At 33.6% G+C, this 19,378-nt stretch overlaps 2 protein-coding genes and 1 long non-coding RNA gene across 3 annotated transcripts; 1 reads left to right on the plus strand and 2 right to left on the minus strand.

Annotated features, from left to right (window-relative positions):
- LOC18614683 lies at positions 129 to 1,467 on the minus strand. Its single transcript, XM_007052557.2, has 2 exons — positions 1,243 to 1,467; positions 129 to 457 (listed from the first exon to the last, which is right to left on the minus strand). Exons 1-2 carry the CDS (start codon positions 1,386 to 1,388, stop codon positions 241 to 243), a joined length of 363 nt encoding a protein of 120 aa, XP_007052619.2. The 5' UTR covers positions 1,389 to 1,467; the 3' UTR covers positions 129 to 240.
- LOC18614684 (citrate synthase, mitochondrial) lies at positions 1,959 to 9,825 on the minus strand. Its single transcript, XM_007052558.2, has 20 exons — positions 9,573 to 9,825; positions 9,261 to 9,317; positions 9,088 to 9,150; positions 8,660 to 8,701; positions 8,302 to 8,367; positions 8,078 to 8,143; positions 7,851 to 7,964; positions 7,692 to 7,755; positions 7,502 to 7,584; positions 6,652 to 6,701; positions 6,485 to 6,562; positions 5,765 to 5,893; positions 5,549 to 5,591; positions 5,270 to 5,356; positions 4,262 to 4,363; positions 3,460 to 3,567; positions 3,304 to 3,354; positions 2,700 to 2,773; positions 2,516 to 2,567; positions 1,959 to 2,432 (listed from the first exon to the last, which is right to left on the minus strand). The coding sequence occupies exons 2-20, from the start codon at positions 9,309 to 9,311 to the stop codon at positions 2,340 to 2,342; spliced, it is 1,416 nt and encodes a 471-aa protein (XP_007052620.1). The 5' UTR covers positions 9,312 to 9,317; positions 9,573 to 9,825; the 3' UTR covers positions 1,959 to 2,339.
- Positions 13,225 to 14,701, plus strand: LOC108662231. Its single transcript, XR_001928041.1, has 2 exons — positions 13,225 to 13,470; positions 14,323 to 14,701. It is a non-coding gene; the product is annotated as an uncharacterized LOC108662231 (long non-coding RNA).

Consider the following 19,378-nt stretch of genomic DNA (forward strand, 5'->3'; position numbering starts at 1 on the left):
TAAATCTGATGAGAACAAAATCAAGGGAATGTATACGATACGTTTACCAAGTCATATGAAATAATATCAGTCAGTTTACTCGGAAAGTTGGCCTGCTGGCGCTATATATGTCTAGTTAGGCAAATCCATGAAGCCAGACCAGAGTTTATAATGCATTTGCATTAATTTACGGCCTCAAAATTAAACACACCTGTTTGCATTCATTTGTTTTACATTGAAAAGATAGCAAACAAGCCGCCTCTATTTTGGAGGAAACTTAACTATTACACCAATCAACCACATTATAATGGATCCAAGCATCCAACAAATGAGAAAAAAAACTAGAAATCCTGCTAAAATGGTGGGGAATGGGGGGCCTTGGGCAGTATCACCCGATTTTTCTGTGATGGAATCTCCACTAGACGGATTAGAACAAAATAACCTTAGCCTTCTTTCAAATTTCACAGTACCATTGAACCTGCAAGTAAAACAATAATGACAATCACACTATCAACTTCACTATGGCAGCAACATTTCAACTATAGCATCAAGGATACTACGAAGCATGTAATACATATATACTACAAACTCAAGTATATTTTATATATGAAGCTTGAGTAAACAATGGCCTTATTGCCAACTGATTGGGTTCCTTATGCTGCACAATTATTAGAATTCATAAATGGTAGCCAATGTAATGCATGTAAGCTAGCAGAAAACGTTTAATAAACCCTCTACAGAATAGGAAAGGAAAGGAGGCTGTAGATTTCATGGTAATATTGTAGTTTCCGGTAAATAAAGCAAAGCACAAAGATGTGGAAAGACGACAGATTATGCAACTATTTTCCGCAAGCAAGTTTAAGTTGGGGAGCAGGCCCTAGTTTGACCGTACGCTAGGACCCTTGTAACATCCAGTCTCTAGCTAGCAGCCCCAACAGTAAGAACTCCATCTGGACATATATTTCCAGGAAGATGCCCTTTCAGTCAAGCCATCTTTTTAGCCCAAAAAGCGATCGATCTATGATCTATCTATATTATCTGAGTCAGATAAGCTTAGTTTGACTGGAAAATCAGCTTTAGAAAAAACGGAAAGCAGTCCGCCAAGACCAACATCGCAAAAGAATGCAACTGTCCAGCGCACTCAGTCGTCTTTCAACTAGAAAAATGTAAAAGCTGCGTTTGACATGAATTTCGTTCGGAGAAAACAAGTAGTCACTGGATACAATATGAATTAAAAGCATGAATCAAAGTTGAAATGCATACCTCAACTTGAAAGTGGAAGCGCTTGGCGGGATTCGTTTGGGAGCAAGTTTAGGTCTGGGGTTTAGAGGCTGAAATGCTAGATGTGATTCGTGGGTAGGTGACGCGGATAGAGCAGCAGCGCAGCTACAGGGAGCGTAGTAGGCCATTTCGATTTTCCCTTTCTGTTCATTTGGGTAAACCGAAGGCAATTGAAGTAATTGATATATGCCTCAGATTTTGGATCAACCTGGTACCACAATACCGAGACCTCGACTTGGGTTTATGCCACGTGGAACGGATCAGTATAAATTAGAGAATTCTGGTTGAATTAATTACTCGTGAAAAATCATACAAGATGGATCAAATTTTTCACGCCTTGAATCTTCAAATTTCCCAACTACGAGTTTAAAACTCTTCACTCACTTCTCATAGCCACTATTTATTGACTAATTGGTGATCTTCTTATTATTTGGTGTACCAAGTAATCGCCCAGGGTTTTCTTTTTTCTTTCTTTCTTTCTTTCCTCAAAGATATCAAGTGAACGTTGGAAGATACCATACGCTGAAGATGTTAGATGACCAGTATAATCGAGCTCCCTTTAAACCTATCAGGTCACAAGTCTTTTAACATCCCAAGTTATTGGATTTAACTTTAAAATCTTGCCTTGCGTAAATAAACATAAGATCCATAAAATGTAGTACAGTAACGATAAAAAATGTATTGCGACAGAATCTGCATCTACCTAAGACATCCATATCGTATAATCAAAAAGATGTGGGATTAGACATAATTTCATGCCTCCACACAATAAAATGATGAATAACAACTACTTAACGGCAGTATCGATTGCACAAGGTGCAAGCCTGAAACTTACATTTTATTGGAATAGCTCGACAAAATTCTTATCCAACTGAAAATAATACTACAAGCTCATGACCAAACGAGGGTTGAAATTCAAGTTTTCTGTATGAAACAATCAACATTTTCTAGTCCTTCCAGCAATTTGCTACAAGCCAAACAGCTTGTCATTGACTCTGGTAAATTGCTGCTCCACTCACAAGACCAAAGCTTTGTGAGCACTTATTACTCTTAAGATATCAGGCACCAACTTTTTTAAGCTACTTTCGCTTCTTGCAGTAATTTTCAAGCCATTCCATTGTAACACTTTTTGGCCTTTCAAGGGGCAATCCTAGTGCTCGGTCCCATATTAGCTGAACCAACACAAAAGATTATAGGTCAAGCAACGCCTGGTGATTCACATAAATGCAAATGAAATATCGCAGCAAAATCAAACCTGAGAGCAAATTCCAATACTTCTTGATACACCAAAAAGAACGGTATAGTATCTGTCCATCAAGTTATAAGAATATTTAATCTATTGGGAAATAATAATTACTAGATCGAAAAAGCAATAACTCTTCACGCTTTAAAATAATTTAAGTGATCAAAATATTTGAAAGAAAAACTTCATGTCGTACCTTGCTTCAGTTAAACCAAAATAGTTCAGTAGCACCCCACTGTGTGCATCAACATTGGGCCAGGGATTTTTAACCTACAAGCATCCAATATTACAAATGCGGGCATTAGTTTCCATTTCAACATAATAGAAATGCTGCATCAGTTGGCTAATCTTATGCAGGTTAAAGTTTCAGTGCAGCCACCAATAAATAACCTAATATTCAACAAAAAAAATATAACATAAAAATAGTGATAAATTTCAGTTTCAGTTTATTTCTTACTATGAATTAAAAGCTTATTAAACTTGAAGCAATGCAAGTTAATCAAAGTTCAATAATATATATAATAAATAGTTCAAAATCATAAGTTCTAATGACAACAGCCTTCAGACCATGGTTTCTTTCTTAACCTAATTTCCCAATTTTACCATTCATTTCAACTAAATAATAATAACTGAAGAAGCTAGCAAGGATTCCAAATTCTATCAATGAAGTATTAAACTCCACACGCTCTTCTGAACTTTACCACTGCACTCAAGGTTGTTCATCTATGATGTATTAGAACATATAACATTCACATATTCTTTAAAACATCTGGTCAAAGGATGTAAATGAGAAAAATTACCTTGCCTAACTCAGTAAGAATAGGAGGCACCACTTCATAAAGCTTAGAAACCTGCAAGAATGAAAATTATATCACCTTAGCAATAATCTCAAAGTGTAAACAATAGCAGACAAATGGCACTCATTAACATTCTGTCATCAAAGCATGAGTGAGAACCAGCTGGAATAGCGGATCATCAGGTAAGTGCTTCAATGCAAACTCTCTTTGACAAGTGTATCTTGGATCAGTTTTACGCAACACTCCATGACCAAATCCAGGGACAACCTGCAGATAGAAAAGTACACTGAATTAAGACAACAAAATTAAAATAACCTAACAAATCTTCTAACAAAAATTAAAAAGACAAACTGTGATACTGATCATACTAAGGCATCAAAAGCAACCACAACATTCTTAAAAGCACTGCATTATTCAAAGAAAGGTATAGTGCAATCTTAGTAAAATAAACTTCAAAGAAAGGCATTAAAAAGCAGAAAATAAATAGAATTTTCAAAAGCAACCACAACATTCTTAAAAGCACTGCATCCTTCCCTTGCCAGTTCAATAAGGGTAATGAGTTCAGATGAAGCATATCAACCAAATTATCATGAGGCAGGAATGACAAGTTACGCAACCACAACATTCTTAAAAGCACTGCATCCTTCCCTTGCCAGTTCAATAAGGGTAATGAGTTCAGATGAAGCATATCAACCAAATTATCATGAGGCAGGAATGACAAGTTACGCAACCACAACATTCTTAAAAGCACTGCATCCTTCCCTTGCCAGTTCAATAAGGGTAATGAGTTCAGATGAAGCATATCAACCAAATTATCATGAGGCAGGAATGACAAGTTACACATCTTCCAAGATTAATAAACCAGACAGACAGGTGCTCTAATAAATGTTTGAGGCAGCAGCATATCCAAAAATTTATTAGCCACACTTAATGTCAAATTTGTATAAACCTCAGACAATACCTTGCCACTGTTTAGTGTTTTCCAGACATAGTCTTTCAGCTGTTCTTTGGTTATGTTCTCTCCACACTCATCTACCACAGATTTGATCCAAAGCAACACTTCCTGAAATGAAAATAAGAAGGAAAGACAATGTGGCAACAGTTACCAGGATTCAGACAGACAGTGAAATCATCCATACTCAGGAACAAACTTCAGCATAATGTTCAGATTCAGAAACTCAGGAAACAGCAGTGATGGTAAATTAATCAAATTATATGGGTTGAAATTATTACTGGCAATAAAACAAGAAATCAGGAGGGTATTTATGCTAGCCCACACTGCTTTCCTTTAGGAATTAGCTGATTCCAAGTTGCAATGGTGGTCTTGCAAATAAGTTTATAAAGCTCTGATAGCATATAGAGTAGTAAGCTACAGAAACTATACAAACATTTCAACTGTCTCAGATATAATAATTATAAGTAATGTAGGGACAGGTAATTGCACAGAAAGCTCCTAGGATTTAGTAACAGCCAGACCCCAAAGAGGTATACAGAACCTATTATAGGTCTTGAAAGCACATTGCCCTTGTCATGCTCTTTTTTTTTTAGAGCATATAAAAAAAGGTGGAATGGGATGCAAAAGACAGAATGCATCCATCTATAAGGATTGGGCATAATCAATACAACAGGAAGTTTATGAATTATAAATATCACTATTATTGTCATCTATCAAGAACTTACTCTGCCTGGTTCAAATAGTTGACTACAACTAATGTCCAAGATACAAGCAGGTTTGAGCTTTCAGCCACTACCCAAAAAGACTAGGCATAAGTTGACTCATTTGAATATTTAAAACCATTACAATCAGGTAAACACCGATAAAGCTTATAGAATTTAGTTACATGTTATTTGACTACAGCTTTGCACAAATAAGATTCAGAAGCAAGCAAGCATATCTTTGCTAAAACCTAGATATTGAAAAATTAAAATACAAGAATGGTAGACAGCTCAAGTCTGGAAGATTTGATACCTGATTAGCCAGACCATGGAGTGGCCCAGCTAACCCATTCAATGCGGCTGCAAAGGAAAGATAAGGATCTGAAAGAGCACTACCCACCTGAATTCAGACCACCAATATAAGAGAATACAAAAACAACATTGGTCAGAGAAGCATAAGTTTAAAGAACTATCAATGTGTTTGAGAACTTGAAAAAGTGCCCTCGATATAAGATAGTAATAACCAGAGATCAGAAATACTACAAATTAATGGCAACTCAAAATGCTTAAACCAATAGTCATAAAAACTCACCAAGTGGCCGGTATGGGCACTAACATTTCCACCTTCATGATCACTGGAGCCCATTATGTAAAACCACGTCATTAACGAAACACATATAACTTGGCCAAAACATTGACAGATATGATAATTTAAAAGAAAATCCAATAATGGTGAAAATGGAAAATATACACTCAAAATCGGTATACCATAAGAAATATGCTCAATAGGAGAATAGCATAGACAAACCTATGAATGGTGACATAAAGCCTCATAAGCTCTTGCATCTGGGGACTTTTGAATCCCAACATGTGCGAAAAATTTCCACCATAATCCAATGAGTCGTCCATGGCAATAAAATTTCCATCTTTATATATCCTTCAAAAAAGTGACAGGAACTTAATTTAAGAAACCACAGCAGAATTTTACGTGACAAGGCAATGCAGCTGTGGTCAGGTAAGTCTCCCAACACATCAGTCTGGTTGGTTCATAACATTGAAATGACATGCTTATTTATAGGCCAAGCCAGATTTAATTAAACAAAATTTCAGAAAAACTCATTGATGGAGAACCAATTTACGCTTAGGGTCTAACTTTGATTAGTGATATTTCGAATCATAAATTTGTGTCCAGGTTTTATGGCCTCTACCTATAAGCTTGGTGGGCGTATTTTTAATTGAGATTTAAATTATTGAAATTTTGAGTCTCGAAATCTCCTCTTCCTTGGTTCTCTCTAGTTCCATTCCCTTGTTTCTAACATCTTTGCCGTCTATTTTCTCTGTTTCACCTTTTCACCCTCAGATTCATCTATATTCACTATTTTCTACCTCTTCCCTCCCCCTTGTTCTACATCACTCATTGTAAACAAACAAATAGTTTCAGAACAGTAAAAGAAGAAATTCGCAAACCAAACTCATCCAACAACTTAAGTATCTGTGCTATAGACAAGGTATCATATGCTACACTAACCTTCGATAAACGTATGAAGCTACTAGTGGCACACGAGCAATCAAACTAAGAGCATCTTCATATGTCGGCTCCCAATACCTAAAATCAATGTAACATCAGAATAGTTGCACAACCACTAGAAGGTTGATTTTATGACATCAAAGTATGACTGCATGGAAGAACCTTACTTTGATTTCGGAATTCCCTTCTCATATGCTTTCTGAAATTCACTTTGAACCTGAAAGACGATCTTATTCACTTCAGCTATATGTACAGAAACTTAACAAGGCAAATTTATAGTTAGTTACACCACTCTTAACACCTACGATTGCCACTACAGATTTTAAAGATTATATTTAAGCCCAGAAGGACTTCTAAAAATGAGACTCGTTACAAAAAGAAAGCATGGACAAAAAAATCAATCTCTACTAGAATCTACAAAGTGTAAGAGAAAGAAATAGGGAAAGACAAGCAGTTGATAGCACCAGAATTGAACAGTACTAAAGATCTACTTCCAGAAACATAGAAACATCAACCTAAAGATTATCCAGTTAATTCTCGGACAAAATCTTGTCATCAGAAAAAGAAAGTGTTTCTGATAAACAGGAACTTGCCTAAAATGACAATCTGTCCGTTAAAGAACGTATGCATCTTCAAGCAAAAAATAGTCGAAACCCAGCTTGTTTTATGTATTAAATACTTAAATTGAATGCATTTAAACTCCAGAGCAATCCTAGTTAACAATGAGCTTGTAGAATTTTGAAGTGGAACAGCTGCTGTCAAAAGTCATCCGGTTCCTCTCACCAATATTAGATGATTAACAAGTTAACCAAAACAATGAGGTTGAGGAGTTGCTTTTTATTTTTTATGATTTTATCTTTATGAATGAAACTAAATAACCCAAAACTTCTAACTTCTTCACTTAATTTAACTTTTGCAAAATCAAAATGCATTAATAACTATACAAGACCAAAAAGAAGTTTAACTACAGAACAGAATGGTTATGAAAGAGAATATAAGTCTAGAACATATATCAACCTGGAGTGCCATAACACCGGTTGCAAACTGGGTCATTGGATGAGCTGAGACAGGTAGAGCATCAATGGCCTTGAACACATAATCTGCAACCAAATAGAGAAATCCAAGAGAAGTAAGAATTCAACTGCTTCATTAGAAATAGGTAAGAGTAATTTCTACAGGTTTCAGGAATAATGCAGAAGCTATAAACCAGGAACAACAGCACGGCTACGCAATTCCTGAGATAAAGCATCAACCTGAGCTTTGCTCGGAACCTGAGTTAAAAGGAGGAAAGGGGTATATTGTCAAGCATTACAGCCCCAAAGAGGATATCCTGTCAATACTAGAAGCTTCATATACAACTACCCACCTTTCCAGTCAAAAGAAGCCATAAAAGACCCTCAGGCAAAGGTTCTCCATCAGGCTTTGCAGCTGGTAATAGTTTTTGACACTCAGGAATGGACAGACCCCTAAAGCGAATTCCCTAGAAAACATAATCCACCTTTTAGTTTCTGCAACTTTATGTTCCCGTAATTCAGTAACTGAGCATAGATGTCTGCTTAAACCTGTTACAGACGGTAAGTTATTGAAACATACCTCATCTGGGTCAAGTAATGAGGTTTCCCAAAGCAGCCCTGTCATTCCTCTCATTCCACCAAGTACCTTTCAAACACAGTGCAAAAATCAGCTATTGAGAATCCCAAGATATACTCATAAGTCGATTAAAATCTCCAACTTCAAATTGAGAAACGAAAAGGCAAAGGGAAAATAAATTGTCCTTTTCCATCACTGCTACACTAGAAAGACAAAATATGTTTTACCATATCAACAGTAATATTCCCAAGTTGCACTTTTCCATGTTCTGCCTTCAGTTTCTTCAGGCGCTCCTGGAAAATAAATATTGAGAAGCCATTCAAAAAGGAAAATTTCTAAACTGGCTATGATCTTGCATATAATCATTGGTGGAATCACACTGATGATAGAATATCCACCAGCTGGCTAAAATAATAATAAAATATAGGATTAAAACTTAGTACTGGGATTCTTCAACAACTTAAAAATGGAGTGATGTAGATAAAAAGTTGAAATAAAATTAGCCAGTGTTTGCTCAGGCTTAACTCTATCTGCACCTATCATTAAAAGGGCATATGAAATTCCATTGAGACTACCAAAACAAACCTGTTGTTCTGGAACCAATTCCTTTAACTGTGAATGAAGATCCTGAAATGGCCCAAAAATAAGTTATTTAGTGAATATAAGCAGTGGCCATTACAAGCAAAAACTCAAAAGACCAAATGGAAAAATAGTAGTAATTCACCTTTTATTTCAAGTCCAAATATGCAACTAAATAGTAAAGAAAATTAAAAACAGTCACTTCCAGGCGTCAAATGAAGACCACTGTCCTGTCAACAGGGGCTCAGCTATGGTGCTAGTGCAGACATAAAAGTAACCGTATAATGCCTATATATATGCGTTCCTAATGAAGTGCTGATCTCTAACATATGATTTTGTTCTTCTTTTTAAACGAATAATGTGTGTTTCACGTACAATATAGACAATAAATTAAAAAAAAAAAAAGTAGCAAGAGAAGAAAAATAATAGCTTACAAGATCAGAAGAGCTCTGCGTTTGAAGCCATCTGACAGAGTTGCTGAGACTAGATTGTTGGCTCTGCAGCATAAATAAATTCAATATAAAAGCGCTTAAGCACACACCCTATTACAGTAAAAATTTGAAAAAAAAATTGTATATGGTAAATCAGACAGTCGCATTCAACTTACAACACGGGACCGCAGCCTAGATAATGCTGCTACACCCCTCAAAAACACCATTGTGCACTGCAAAAAAAAAAAATCAATTACAAATGAACAATAAATATTCTTTTTTTTTTGTTTTATTTTTGTTGTCAAAAGCAATTATAATAATAATAATAAATAAAAGATAGCAACATATAAAAAACGAAGATGCATGATCAAGGACTTGATCTGTAATCAATAGCACTAACACATAACAAATGTATAATCTGCAAAGATCTAAGAGTCTTAGGGTTTCGACGTATCGTGAAGAAAGGTAGATGATGATAAACAAAATACCTGGTAATTACACGACTAAAAAAGATACTAGGAAGTTTTTCGTTGCGGATTTGATGGCAGGGAGAATGTCTGGTTAGTATGCTGATTTAAGGATTGAGGCTTATGTTTTTGTTTCTGCTGTTTTTATGGGGTTGGGTCTTTGAATTGTGTTTTGTTTTTGTGGAATTCTTTTTGTAAAGTATACAGGTTTGGGGGTTTGTCCTGCGGAAATGTTGCAGGATCTGAATTTCTCTTACAGCGCGTTTGGTTGGGGGAATAGCTATGCTATTCCCTCTATTCCCATGTCATTCCATTTTCCTTGTTTGGTTGTCAAACAAGGAGGCGAAATAGAAATTTCGAAGAAATAAAAATTCCACAAATATGATTTTGGGGTGGAAATGATTAATACCCGTCCCCCCGGTATTATCTATTTTATGATCGAGAGAATAAGTTTAAATTGTAATTTGACTAAAATTGTAAAACTCGACCCTATAAATACATGTCATAACATATATGTAATGAGTAGTATGTTATTATGTTAGGAAAGCACATAAGAATAGACAAAACTCGGTATCGTACCTAACGGTACACTTGAGTTGATTTAACCTCGAACTAGTTTAAATAGGAATTGTATGATGAAATTTAATATTTTATAGTTCAGGAATGACTAAAAATGATTGTTCGGAGTTCGAGGGTTCATTAGGGGTAAAATTAAAAATTTTGATGTTCAGGGGCAAAATCGTCATTTTACCACCTAAGATAATAATTTGATAATGGAGTGAAATTTTTGACCAAGATTAACTATGTGGAGTATAATTTAATGATAGGAAGTGAAAAAGTTTAATTCTGGTGATTTTTGAAGTGTAGGGACAAAATCGTAATTTTACCACTCGCGGATAAAATTTGAGATTTTGAGAGAATTTATATCAAATTTGACAAATTGGAGAATGGTATGAGTGTAAGGGATGAAAAATATGTCTATGGGCAATTTTTCAGTTTTTTTGATAAAAATGTAATTTTTCACTTTTATCGGGGTAAAAGTGTAAATTTCAAAAATTACTCCACCGAGACTTTGGATAAGTCTGAGAATTTTATCTAAGCTATGGATATGTGGGATAAGTGTATGGTGAAAATTTGAAAACAAATGGATGAAATTTTAAAAATAGGTCAATGGAAAAGTGACACGTGGTATTTTTTTAATGATATAATATTATTTTAATGAAAAGTCAGCCCATTTAAACCTCATTTTAAGTGCTGGCTGGCCATAAGGGAGAACAAGAGAGAAAATAGAGAGGAAATGAAGAAAAAAAGAAAAACCAAAGAGAAACAAGAAAATTCAAAGGGGAATTCGCGTTTTTCGCCCATTTATGCGTCTAACGGTAAGATTTTTCGACTTTAGCTTGATTTCTACCTTTCCTATGCCTTTGTTTCCATTTAGCATGCTTGAGGAGAGAGATCTAAAAGTGACATCAAGGGTTGGATGAAATTCTAGGGGAGAGATTTTGAAATTTTTAGGTTTTGATTTTTAGTTAAATTGGTAGTTTTAGTTAGTTAAATGTGTTTAGAAATTAAATTGGGCAAGAAAGCATTAAATTTTCACAATACCCACCCTTGGCTGAATCTGCAATGAGGTACAATGATGATGATCTGATTTTTATTCTAAGAGAAATGAAGAGAAAATGATGAAAAATGGTTAAATGTGATAGAAAAACAAAGTAGAAAATTTATCGAGTTAATGTCCCATTTTTGGCTGAATTTTTCAAAGAGAAAAGTGAACTGATTTTGGTGATTTTAGAAGGTTATAGGCTGATATTTAATGGTTAGAAATGTTGGAGAGAGAATGGGACGATTTAGACCTAAAATAGAGCGCGTTAGCAATTTATTGGGTAAAATGCCAAAAATAGGTTAATACCGCGTTTAAGCCGTTTTTGGCTATTGCATTTCATACCATGCATTAGTATAGGATTTGGGTCAAATATATAGTGATTTAGCATTAATGTGATGAATTGAGTAAATTTTTGCATTGTGTCTAGGAGGAGAGCCTTCCGGTAAAGTCAAGGAAATCGTACCCGACGAGTAGTTATCGGGGCACCTAGAAAGCTTTTAGTTTGTATAAACGGTGAGTAAACCTATTATTATTGTGAATTATCTAGAGTTTATTTTAAAAATGCTCTTTATGTATTTTATGAAACGAAAATGAGATTAAAACAGGATTTTTGATGTTTTAGAAATAAATGTGACAAATAAAGATATATTGTGTTGATTATGAAATTGAGTAATTAGAGGTTGTTAACTGTCTTGAAAATTATATATTTTCCTATGAATGGCTTATGAGATATAAGTATATGTGGCTATATTTTGTAAGTGCATGGGGAAATTTACGTAAGTTGTTTTTACTATGCAGGCTGGATAAATAAATAAAAGCCACGTTATACTGTCGAAATTTTATTAAAATTGGTGGGTTAGTCACTGTAGTGACAAGTTTCCGTGGATTGCCTATTAGAGGGGCACGGTAAACCCGGTTATATAGTTACTCCGGTTGTAGAGGCGAGGAAGGTAACTCCCGGGGTAGTATTAGAGCTCACTTCACGTCGAACCCCCACGTGAATGTGTAACTCGGCCAACGCCAAGGAACGATTTGTTTTAAAAATAAAAATGTGTTTCACATGTAAATGTTATAACAACCTTGGCGGACTCGGTTAGATGCCTTGGCCAAGGTATCCCCGAGGATTAGTTTTGGCTTGAGCCTTGTTTTCTTTTATAAAAGACATAAGCCTTAACAACTGTTTTGGGTAAATTACAAATATTTTATGGTTTAAGAAATAAATTGAAAACATTATGAAATGGTTTATGATTTGTTGTTTAAACTTGCCTCCCTATTACTCGCCTTTAGATATTTATGATAATGTCTGTTTACTCATTGAGATTGCAAAATCTCACCCACCTCATTTCCAAACATTTTAGGTCTGTAGTAGCTTGTAGATACCCTATTTTGTCGATGATTCCAGTTGACATCTCTACCATACAGACAGTAGGTTTCTAACACCAACACTAGGTGTATTTTGGGCCACTTGTCATTGTAATTATTATTGTACATTATAACTTTGTAAATTATAGTATGTATGAATTTATTTTGTTCTCACGCTACAAAAATTATTTATGTATAGTTATATAAAAATTGTTTTATAAGAAAATGAAATATATTATCAAATATTTTTATTTAGTCTAGTTAGCCAACTTTTCACTCTAAATGGATGATTTAGATTACAAAAATTTATTTTAAATCAGCAGTGGATATTTTTCTACCATACGTTGTATCTTTATCAGGTTTCAAAATTTTTTAGTAAAAATGACCAAAATACCCCTATATGGCAAAAATTTTATTTTGATTGTTTTCAATCTAAAATAATTTATATTTTCTTAAAACTCGATATTTAACAACGATTGCTCACAGGAAAGGAAAGAAACTAATATGTAAGCCTTGCGGGATTTCGGTTGGCATTCCGGGTAATGAGTGTCAATCGGGATGTCGCGGTGGTTGTCATGGGCCAGAGGGAGGTTCCGGGTTGTGACAAAAATACCCTCAACTGTTTAATAAAATCACCACTTTATCCCTATAAAAAGTAATTTTTTTTCTCTCTTCCTCATTCCCCCATCTTCCTCAGTAGTTTCAACCTTCACCCGAAAAGCCTATTCTCTCTCAGCCCACTGTCTTCCTCTCGTCTGTCAGTCGCCCTTCCCTCGTGTTCATCTTCTCTCTCAACTAGTCGTCCTTCCTCCGTCTTCATCTCCTCTCTCAGCTGGTCGTCTTCCTCTCTCTCAACCGTGGGCTTTCCCCTCGCTCTCACCCATGGGACTGCCCCTTTCTCTTAGTCGCTCTCACCCGTCTTCCCCTCTCTCTCTGCAGTCCATAGTGGAGGTAGTTGCTTCAAATCCTTCAAGCAATAACATTTTCATTTAATTGTTGTGATTTTGTGATTAATTGTGATTGTTGTTAGTAGATCTCACTCTAGGGTTTTTATTGTTAGTAGATCTAAAATATGAAATGCTGATTTTGTGTTATGATTTTGATGAATTTTCTTTCTGAGTTGTTGAAATTTTGGGTACTTGTTGTTTGAATTTTTTTGATTTGTTGATTATATATATACAAGGCCCCAAATTCATTCCCTCATTTTGAAGCTGCTGTTAAGCTGAAAATGGCAGCTTCTTCATTCGGGTTTGTTAGGTCCATGGTTGCAAGGGAGAATTTTTTGTAAGGCAATCCGAACATGATAACCACACCAATCTGGCTAGTATCCTATGAAATGAAAAGAAAGTCTGCTGTAAGACCATATTCCAATGTTGTTTGATCAGTTTTTGGGCAATGGATGTATTATTATAGGACGACTTCCATTTTCATTCTTCAACATGATTAATTATTATTAGTAACTTGGTGTGATGAAATAATAAAATTAAGATAAGAATATATATAGAGATTTGATAGATATCAGAGCTCAAATTAATTCCTATGTGCATAAATATAATCAAAATTGATTGCCTTGACGAAAATTTAATTTTAATGAATCAAACGTACAATGCAAATAATAATTAAATCTTGTTTCCGCTAATCAAGCTTTTGTTTTTTGCAAAATACAGTGACAAAGGAACATTATTGAATAAACTTGTTTGTAACTTGTTTATTATAAGCTCTTTTGGCCTGTGGCTGCAAAGTTGATTATGATATCCTTTAGTTTCCTCACTTGACAAGGTATTTTCTTTTCTTATTTTGCAGTCAAATTGTCGCTAGGGAGAAGAAAGGCAAGCATTGGGTGATGCATGAACAAAAGTAATAATCTTCCTCTGCTGGTAGAGATTTTAAGTAATCTGGGTTCATTGTAATCTTTACTTATGGTTTTAAACTATTCTGCTATTATATGGTTTAAAGTAGTTCTTTAAACCCACAAATTCAGTATGTGAGGCAATGTTTTGTGCTCGGTGGTTGTAAAAGTCAAGGTGTGGTGTGGATAAGATTGTGGTTTCACTGTGGTTCTTCTTCATTTTGTTTTGTGGTGTGAAATTTTATGTTGAGGACTTTTCTGTTTTTTCTTAATGTTTGGAAATGATGCACGTATTGTCAATACAGTAAGATGTCAAAGTTTGGTGTTCTGTTTTACCATATCTTTTGTGATAGTGTCTCTTGGCTCTCTTTCTTTCCAGAACTGATTTGTGTAATGAATTTTAGCGTTGTTCTTAATTAATGTACGATGTATTCCAGCTCAGAATTAAAAAGAGAAGTTAAGAGATCAATCCATTGTATATGGAATTCATGAATCATGATAAAGGGTTTGCCAGTGCGAGTAATAACCTAGAGCCACAATATATGAAAATGCTTTATAATATATGAAAATGATTCATAATATATGAAGAATTGACTAAAAAAAATCTATACACAAATTTAATTGATTATGATGGATAAAATATAATATAATTAAATTATATTTTTAAATAATTATCTATTTAAAAAAATATGTGACTAAATTATAATTATTTTTAGTAATTGGGAGAATATATAATTATGATGGATAATTGTCTTTTGGGATAAATGTGTATTTAAATGATAATAAGGATAATTTTATTTTTTTATGAAAATAATTGTTAATATGGTCAAGGGTATTTTTGTCTTTTTATCACCATTCGTTTCTTATTCCAATCTTATTTCTATCAACCAAACACTGTAATAAGTTATAATAGCAATTCTTGCTCTATTCTATTACCACTTTATTCTATTCTCACAGAATAACAATTATATTCTATTCCTGCTTATTCTATGAACCAAACGTGCTGTTAAGGGGTTTAGTCTGATGTTTCTTGGTTTATGATGGTTGCGGGACAAAGTTAGAACGAGAGGAAGAAAGTTAGAACAAAAGGAAGCTTACTGGTCAGAGAAATGCTACGGAGAAAAGAGTCCAACACGAAGATTTGGAGACTTGGCTTTACATTCAAAACTTTGAATTTGTATATATATAGACATTCGGTGTATATAGAAGGTAAAACATATATTAAAATTGTCCCTAGACAGGTGTGGTAATGACACTTGTCCAGGGATATAAACGTCTTTTGCTTTGACTCCAAACCATGCATATGGAGCCCTAGAGGGCTCCACTGTGACCTTAACTGATTTAGAACCCATACATTGTTAACAGTTAACATCTACACAAAAAACTAAAACTATCGCACACTCTAACTTTGATTGATGGGTTTATATTTGATCTACAATATATAATTTTTATATATTGTCAATTAAAAATGTGATTATGGGTTGGCTCAGCCTAACTCGGTCCAAAACATTATTAGTTGAAAAAATATGAGTTGGGTCAGGATAATTTATTTTTGACATGGATCATCAAAATTTTAATCCAATCCATCTCTTGCCAGCCCATGGATCAGGTTGAGCCAGACCACTTCTTCTTTTCAAAACAAATATTTATTTTCACAATTCTATTTAACAAATTTCATATTAATAAAATTATTCTATAATTTAATCTATAAATTGAATAATAAAAAGAAAGAGAAGGCTTGTGAATATATTTATAGTGATTTTTTTTAGTGTTTGTTAGAGTTCATCAATAAGTAATGCTAGTAGATTTGTTTAATTTTCAAAAAAATAAATTGAATAATAAAAACATATTATAAACAAATAAATTACACAAAATATAAATAAACAAATAAATTACACAAAATATAAATAAACAAATAAGTTACATTAAACATAAATAAAGTTTCAATTTTTAACATAAACTACAGTCCCATAAACATAAATATATAACCAAATAAATAGAAACTTCAAGACTCATTTATGTTTTCCTCAATCTTTATCTTCAAGTAAAACATTTGAATCTTATTTGGACAGTAATGATGTCTCAATGTTTGAATCATTATCATCTAATATTCATAGTAATTAAAATTATTAATTTGATAAGAAAATATTAAAATATATAAAATAATCAATACTATTGATAACTAAATTATTACTTTTATATAACTAAATATTTAAAATTATTAAATTAACTAATCAGATGGGTTGACCTATTTAGACTCAATTTATCTCTCTTTTAACTCCTTACCCTTCTCTTTACTTATTCTTCTTTCTTTTTAACAACAATAGTCAATAGGGCTGTGTAAACGGTTAGTTCGGTTAATTTGGTTACTAGATATTCAGTAACCGAACTAACCAAACTCCTATATAAAACTAACCAAAACCGAACCGAAGTAAATAACTAACCGAGCTAACCGACACTGAACTAACTCAGTTAGTTCGGTTCGGTTATCGAAAATCGAACTTAATAATTTTTTTTTGTTTGTATACAAATATCAATCCACCAATGATTTTAACACCCCCTTTACCTCTCTCCCGTAGATAAAAACATAGATAAATAATTAAAAACATAGATAAAAACAACAATAAATAGTTTTTGAGCAAATAACAACAAATTATTAACAGTATTTAACTAGATAAAAACAACAATAAAGTCTTCAACAACAGATGGGTGTTCAGATGGAAGAAAAGATGCAAGAGACAAGGGTGGTGCAACAAAGGGAAGTGCAATGGCAGGCGCTTGGGATTGATTTTCAGCAGCAGCCAGCAGACACATTACTAACATTTGCACCATAAGCACTCATTTCAAAAGTAAAAACCAATACATGCTCCAACAGCACCCCCATATTCTCTTCTGAATGTCACAAAAATTTTAAATAAATGAATATCTCTTCTCTTCTTAATCATAGGTTCTATTTAAATAAAACAAATCATCATATTTTGATAAAATTAATAGGCTATTACATGGAAGAATACATGTATGCAAACAAAATAATACAGCAATAATAAATTAGAATTCCAAAACTAGATATATGTTGTTGTTTTCTTCCCTAATTCTATGGTCGATATATATAGAAGGCTTGTGCTTAAGTGTGGCAAGGGAATTAGAATCGTTGAGCAGAAGGTGATAAGTGGATGGTGGAAGACTAGAAGTTGAAGACCAGAAATGGAATAACTAACCTAGACAGCAATGTAACTTCAAGTCTTATTCTTTTACAGAATCAAATGCTTTGCTTAGAATATTTTTGGGTTGATATTACTAGTAGTTTAGTATACATAGCATCCTCATAACTCAATTCTATGCAAGAATATAAAGATTATAATTTGTAAAGGAATAATTAGGTTAATATCAAGATGAAGCAATTGACAAAAACAAAAAGCACGCATACAAAATTTTCAAGAATAAAGACTAAACATTACTACCAGAAATAGAAAAATGAAAACTAAACAAATTATCATCAATAAAGACTAAACTTTTTCAAGAATAAGATAATATAAAATTGTTGATTTGATAAATATTTAAGAGTATATTTATCAAGTACTAAACATTACTTGATTACCTTAAAGATTATCAAATACATTGTCCACTATAATCTTTAACAACTTTACAATACATAAACAAGAAAGTAAGAAATAAAGCAATAACATATTAACAATTGAAACAGCAAAAATGAAATGATGATATAAATAAAATACTTACCTTCATCAACTTTCTCAAGCATTGCCAAATCATTCTCAGTGTCATAAAGATAATAGGAAGGTCCACGTTGCCAATATTGAGCACAACTAAGAGCTTGCATCATCTTAGGCATTAAAGAACTCTTATATGCATCAAGCACACGACCATCAGTGCTAAAAGCTGATTCTAAAGCAATTGTGGATGAAAGAATCGCTAATACATCACGAGCTAGTAGGGCAAGAGTAAAATACCTATGACTATTGAGTTTTCACCACATGAGAACATCAAAGTCATCACTATCGGTTGCATTAGGCTCATTTAAACTCAAATACTTCTCCAATTTCCATTTATCCTCTTCCCTACCAATTGCAATCTTATATCTCTTAAATTCATTCAAAAGAGCAACACTAGCACTAGAGTCAACATCATCATCAAATTCAGAAATTTGGCTCACTTGGGATTGGTTACTGTCACCAATTTTCTCAAGAAGAGGTGTACATTTTTTTGGTATTCAACAAGCAACTCTTCCATTGTTTTCTTCAAACTCACACAAATCGATGAAGCCTGCTCATTCGAATACATTTTCCTCAAACAAAACTTTACAAATACAAGTTTCTTCCTTAGATCAAGAACAGAGGCAACATAAAGCAGCTTATTCATTTTTTCTATATTTCCCCAATACTTATCAAATTTCTCTTTTATTTTCTTTGCCATTGTTTGCAACTCAACATTAAGATGCCTTTGTCTATCTCTCAAAATGCAATAAATACCACAAATATCATTAAGAAAAGTATTAATAGTGGCATAAGAAGTACTTGAAACTTTTACTGTGAGTATGTAAAAATGTTTCAAGAAAAGATTCAACCTCTTAACATTTTCTCAATCCTCATGTTGAGGTATCACATCTCCCATCAACAAATCAGTTATTTACTGAGAATCAGCTTCCTCAAATAAATTAAAGGCTTTTGCAAACTTTTGAGTTGTTTCTAACATCAAGTAAATGGAGTTCCATCGAGTACTAACATCCAAACACAACAAATTTTTTGATTGAATATTTGCAGACTCAACACATTCTTTGAACTTTGCTAACCTAGCAGGTAACTGTCTCACGTATCTAACTACCCCCCTAATACAAGCAATTGAATCATTCATTTCCTTTAATCCATCAGTGACAATGAGATTAATGATATGTGCAATGCATTTCATATGTAGAAATTTGCTTTCTAAAAAGCTATTTCCTACTAAGTTCAATTTTTTCTTCAAATGTGCTATTGCAACATCATTAGAACTAGC

Source organism: Theobroma cacao, chromosome 1 (assembly GCF_000208745.1).
Source record: "Theobroma cacao cultivar B97-61/B2 chromosome 1, Criollo_cocoa_genome_V2, whole genome shotgun sequence".
In the NCBI taxonomy this organism is placed as follows: domain Eukaryota; kingdom Viridiplantae; phylum Streptophyta; class Magnoliopsida; order Malvales; family Malvaceae; genus Theobroma; species Theobroma cacao.

Excerpts from the sequence above, each read along its gene's own strand:
- LOC18614684 (XM_007052558.2), bottom strand. The coding sequence starts at position 9,311 with ATGGTGTTTTTGAGGGGTGTAGCAGCATTATCTAGGCTGCGGTCCCGT. Across the intron at positions 8,702-9,087 it reads CGCAGAGCTCTTCTGATCTT|GATCTTCATTCACAGTTAAA; the intron begins GTAAGCTATTAT and ends GGGCCATTTCAG. Across the intron at positions 2,433-2,515 it reads GTATTGGAATTTGCTCTCAG|CTAATATGGGACCGAGCACT; the intron begins GTTTGATTTTGC and ends GTGTTGGTTCAG.
- LOC18614683 (XM_007052557.2), bottom strand. The coding sequence starts at position 1,388 with ATGGCCTACTACGCTCCCTGTAGCTGCGCTGCTGCTCTATCCGCGTCA. Across the intron at positions 458-1,242 it reads GCTTCCACTTTCAAGTTGAG|GTTCAATGGTACTGTGAAAT; the intron begins GTATGCATTTCA and ends TTTTACTTGCAG.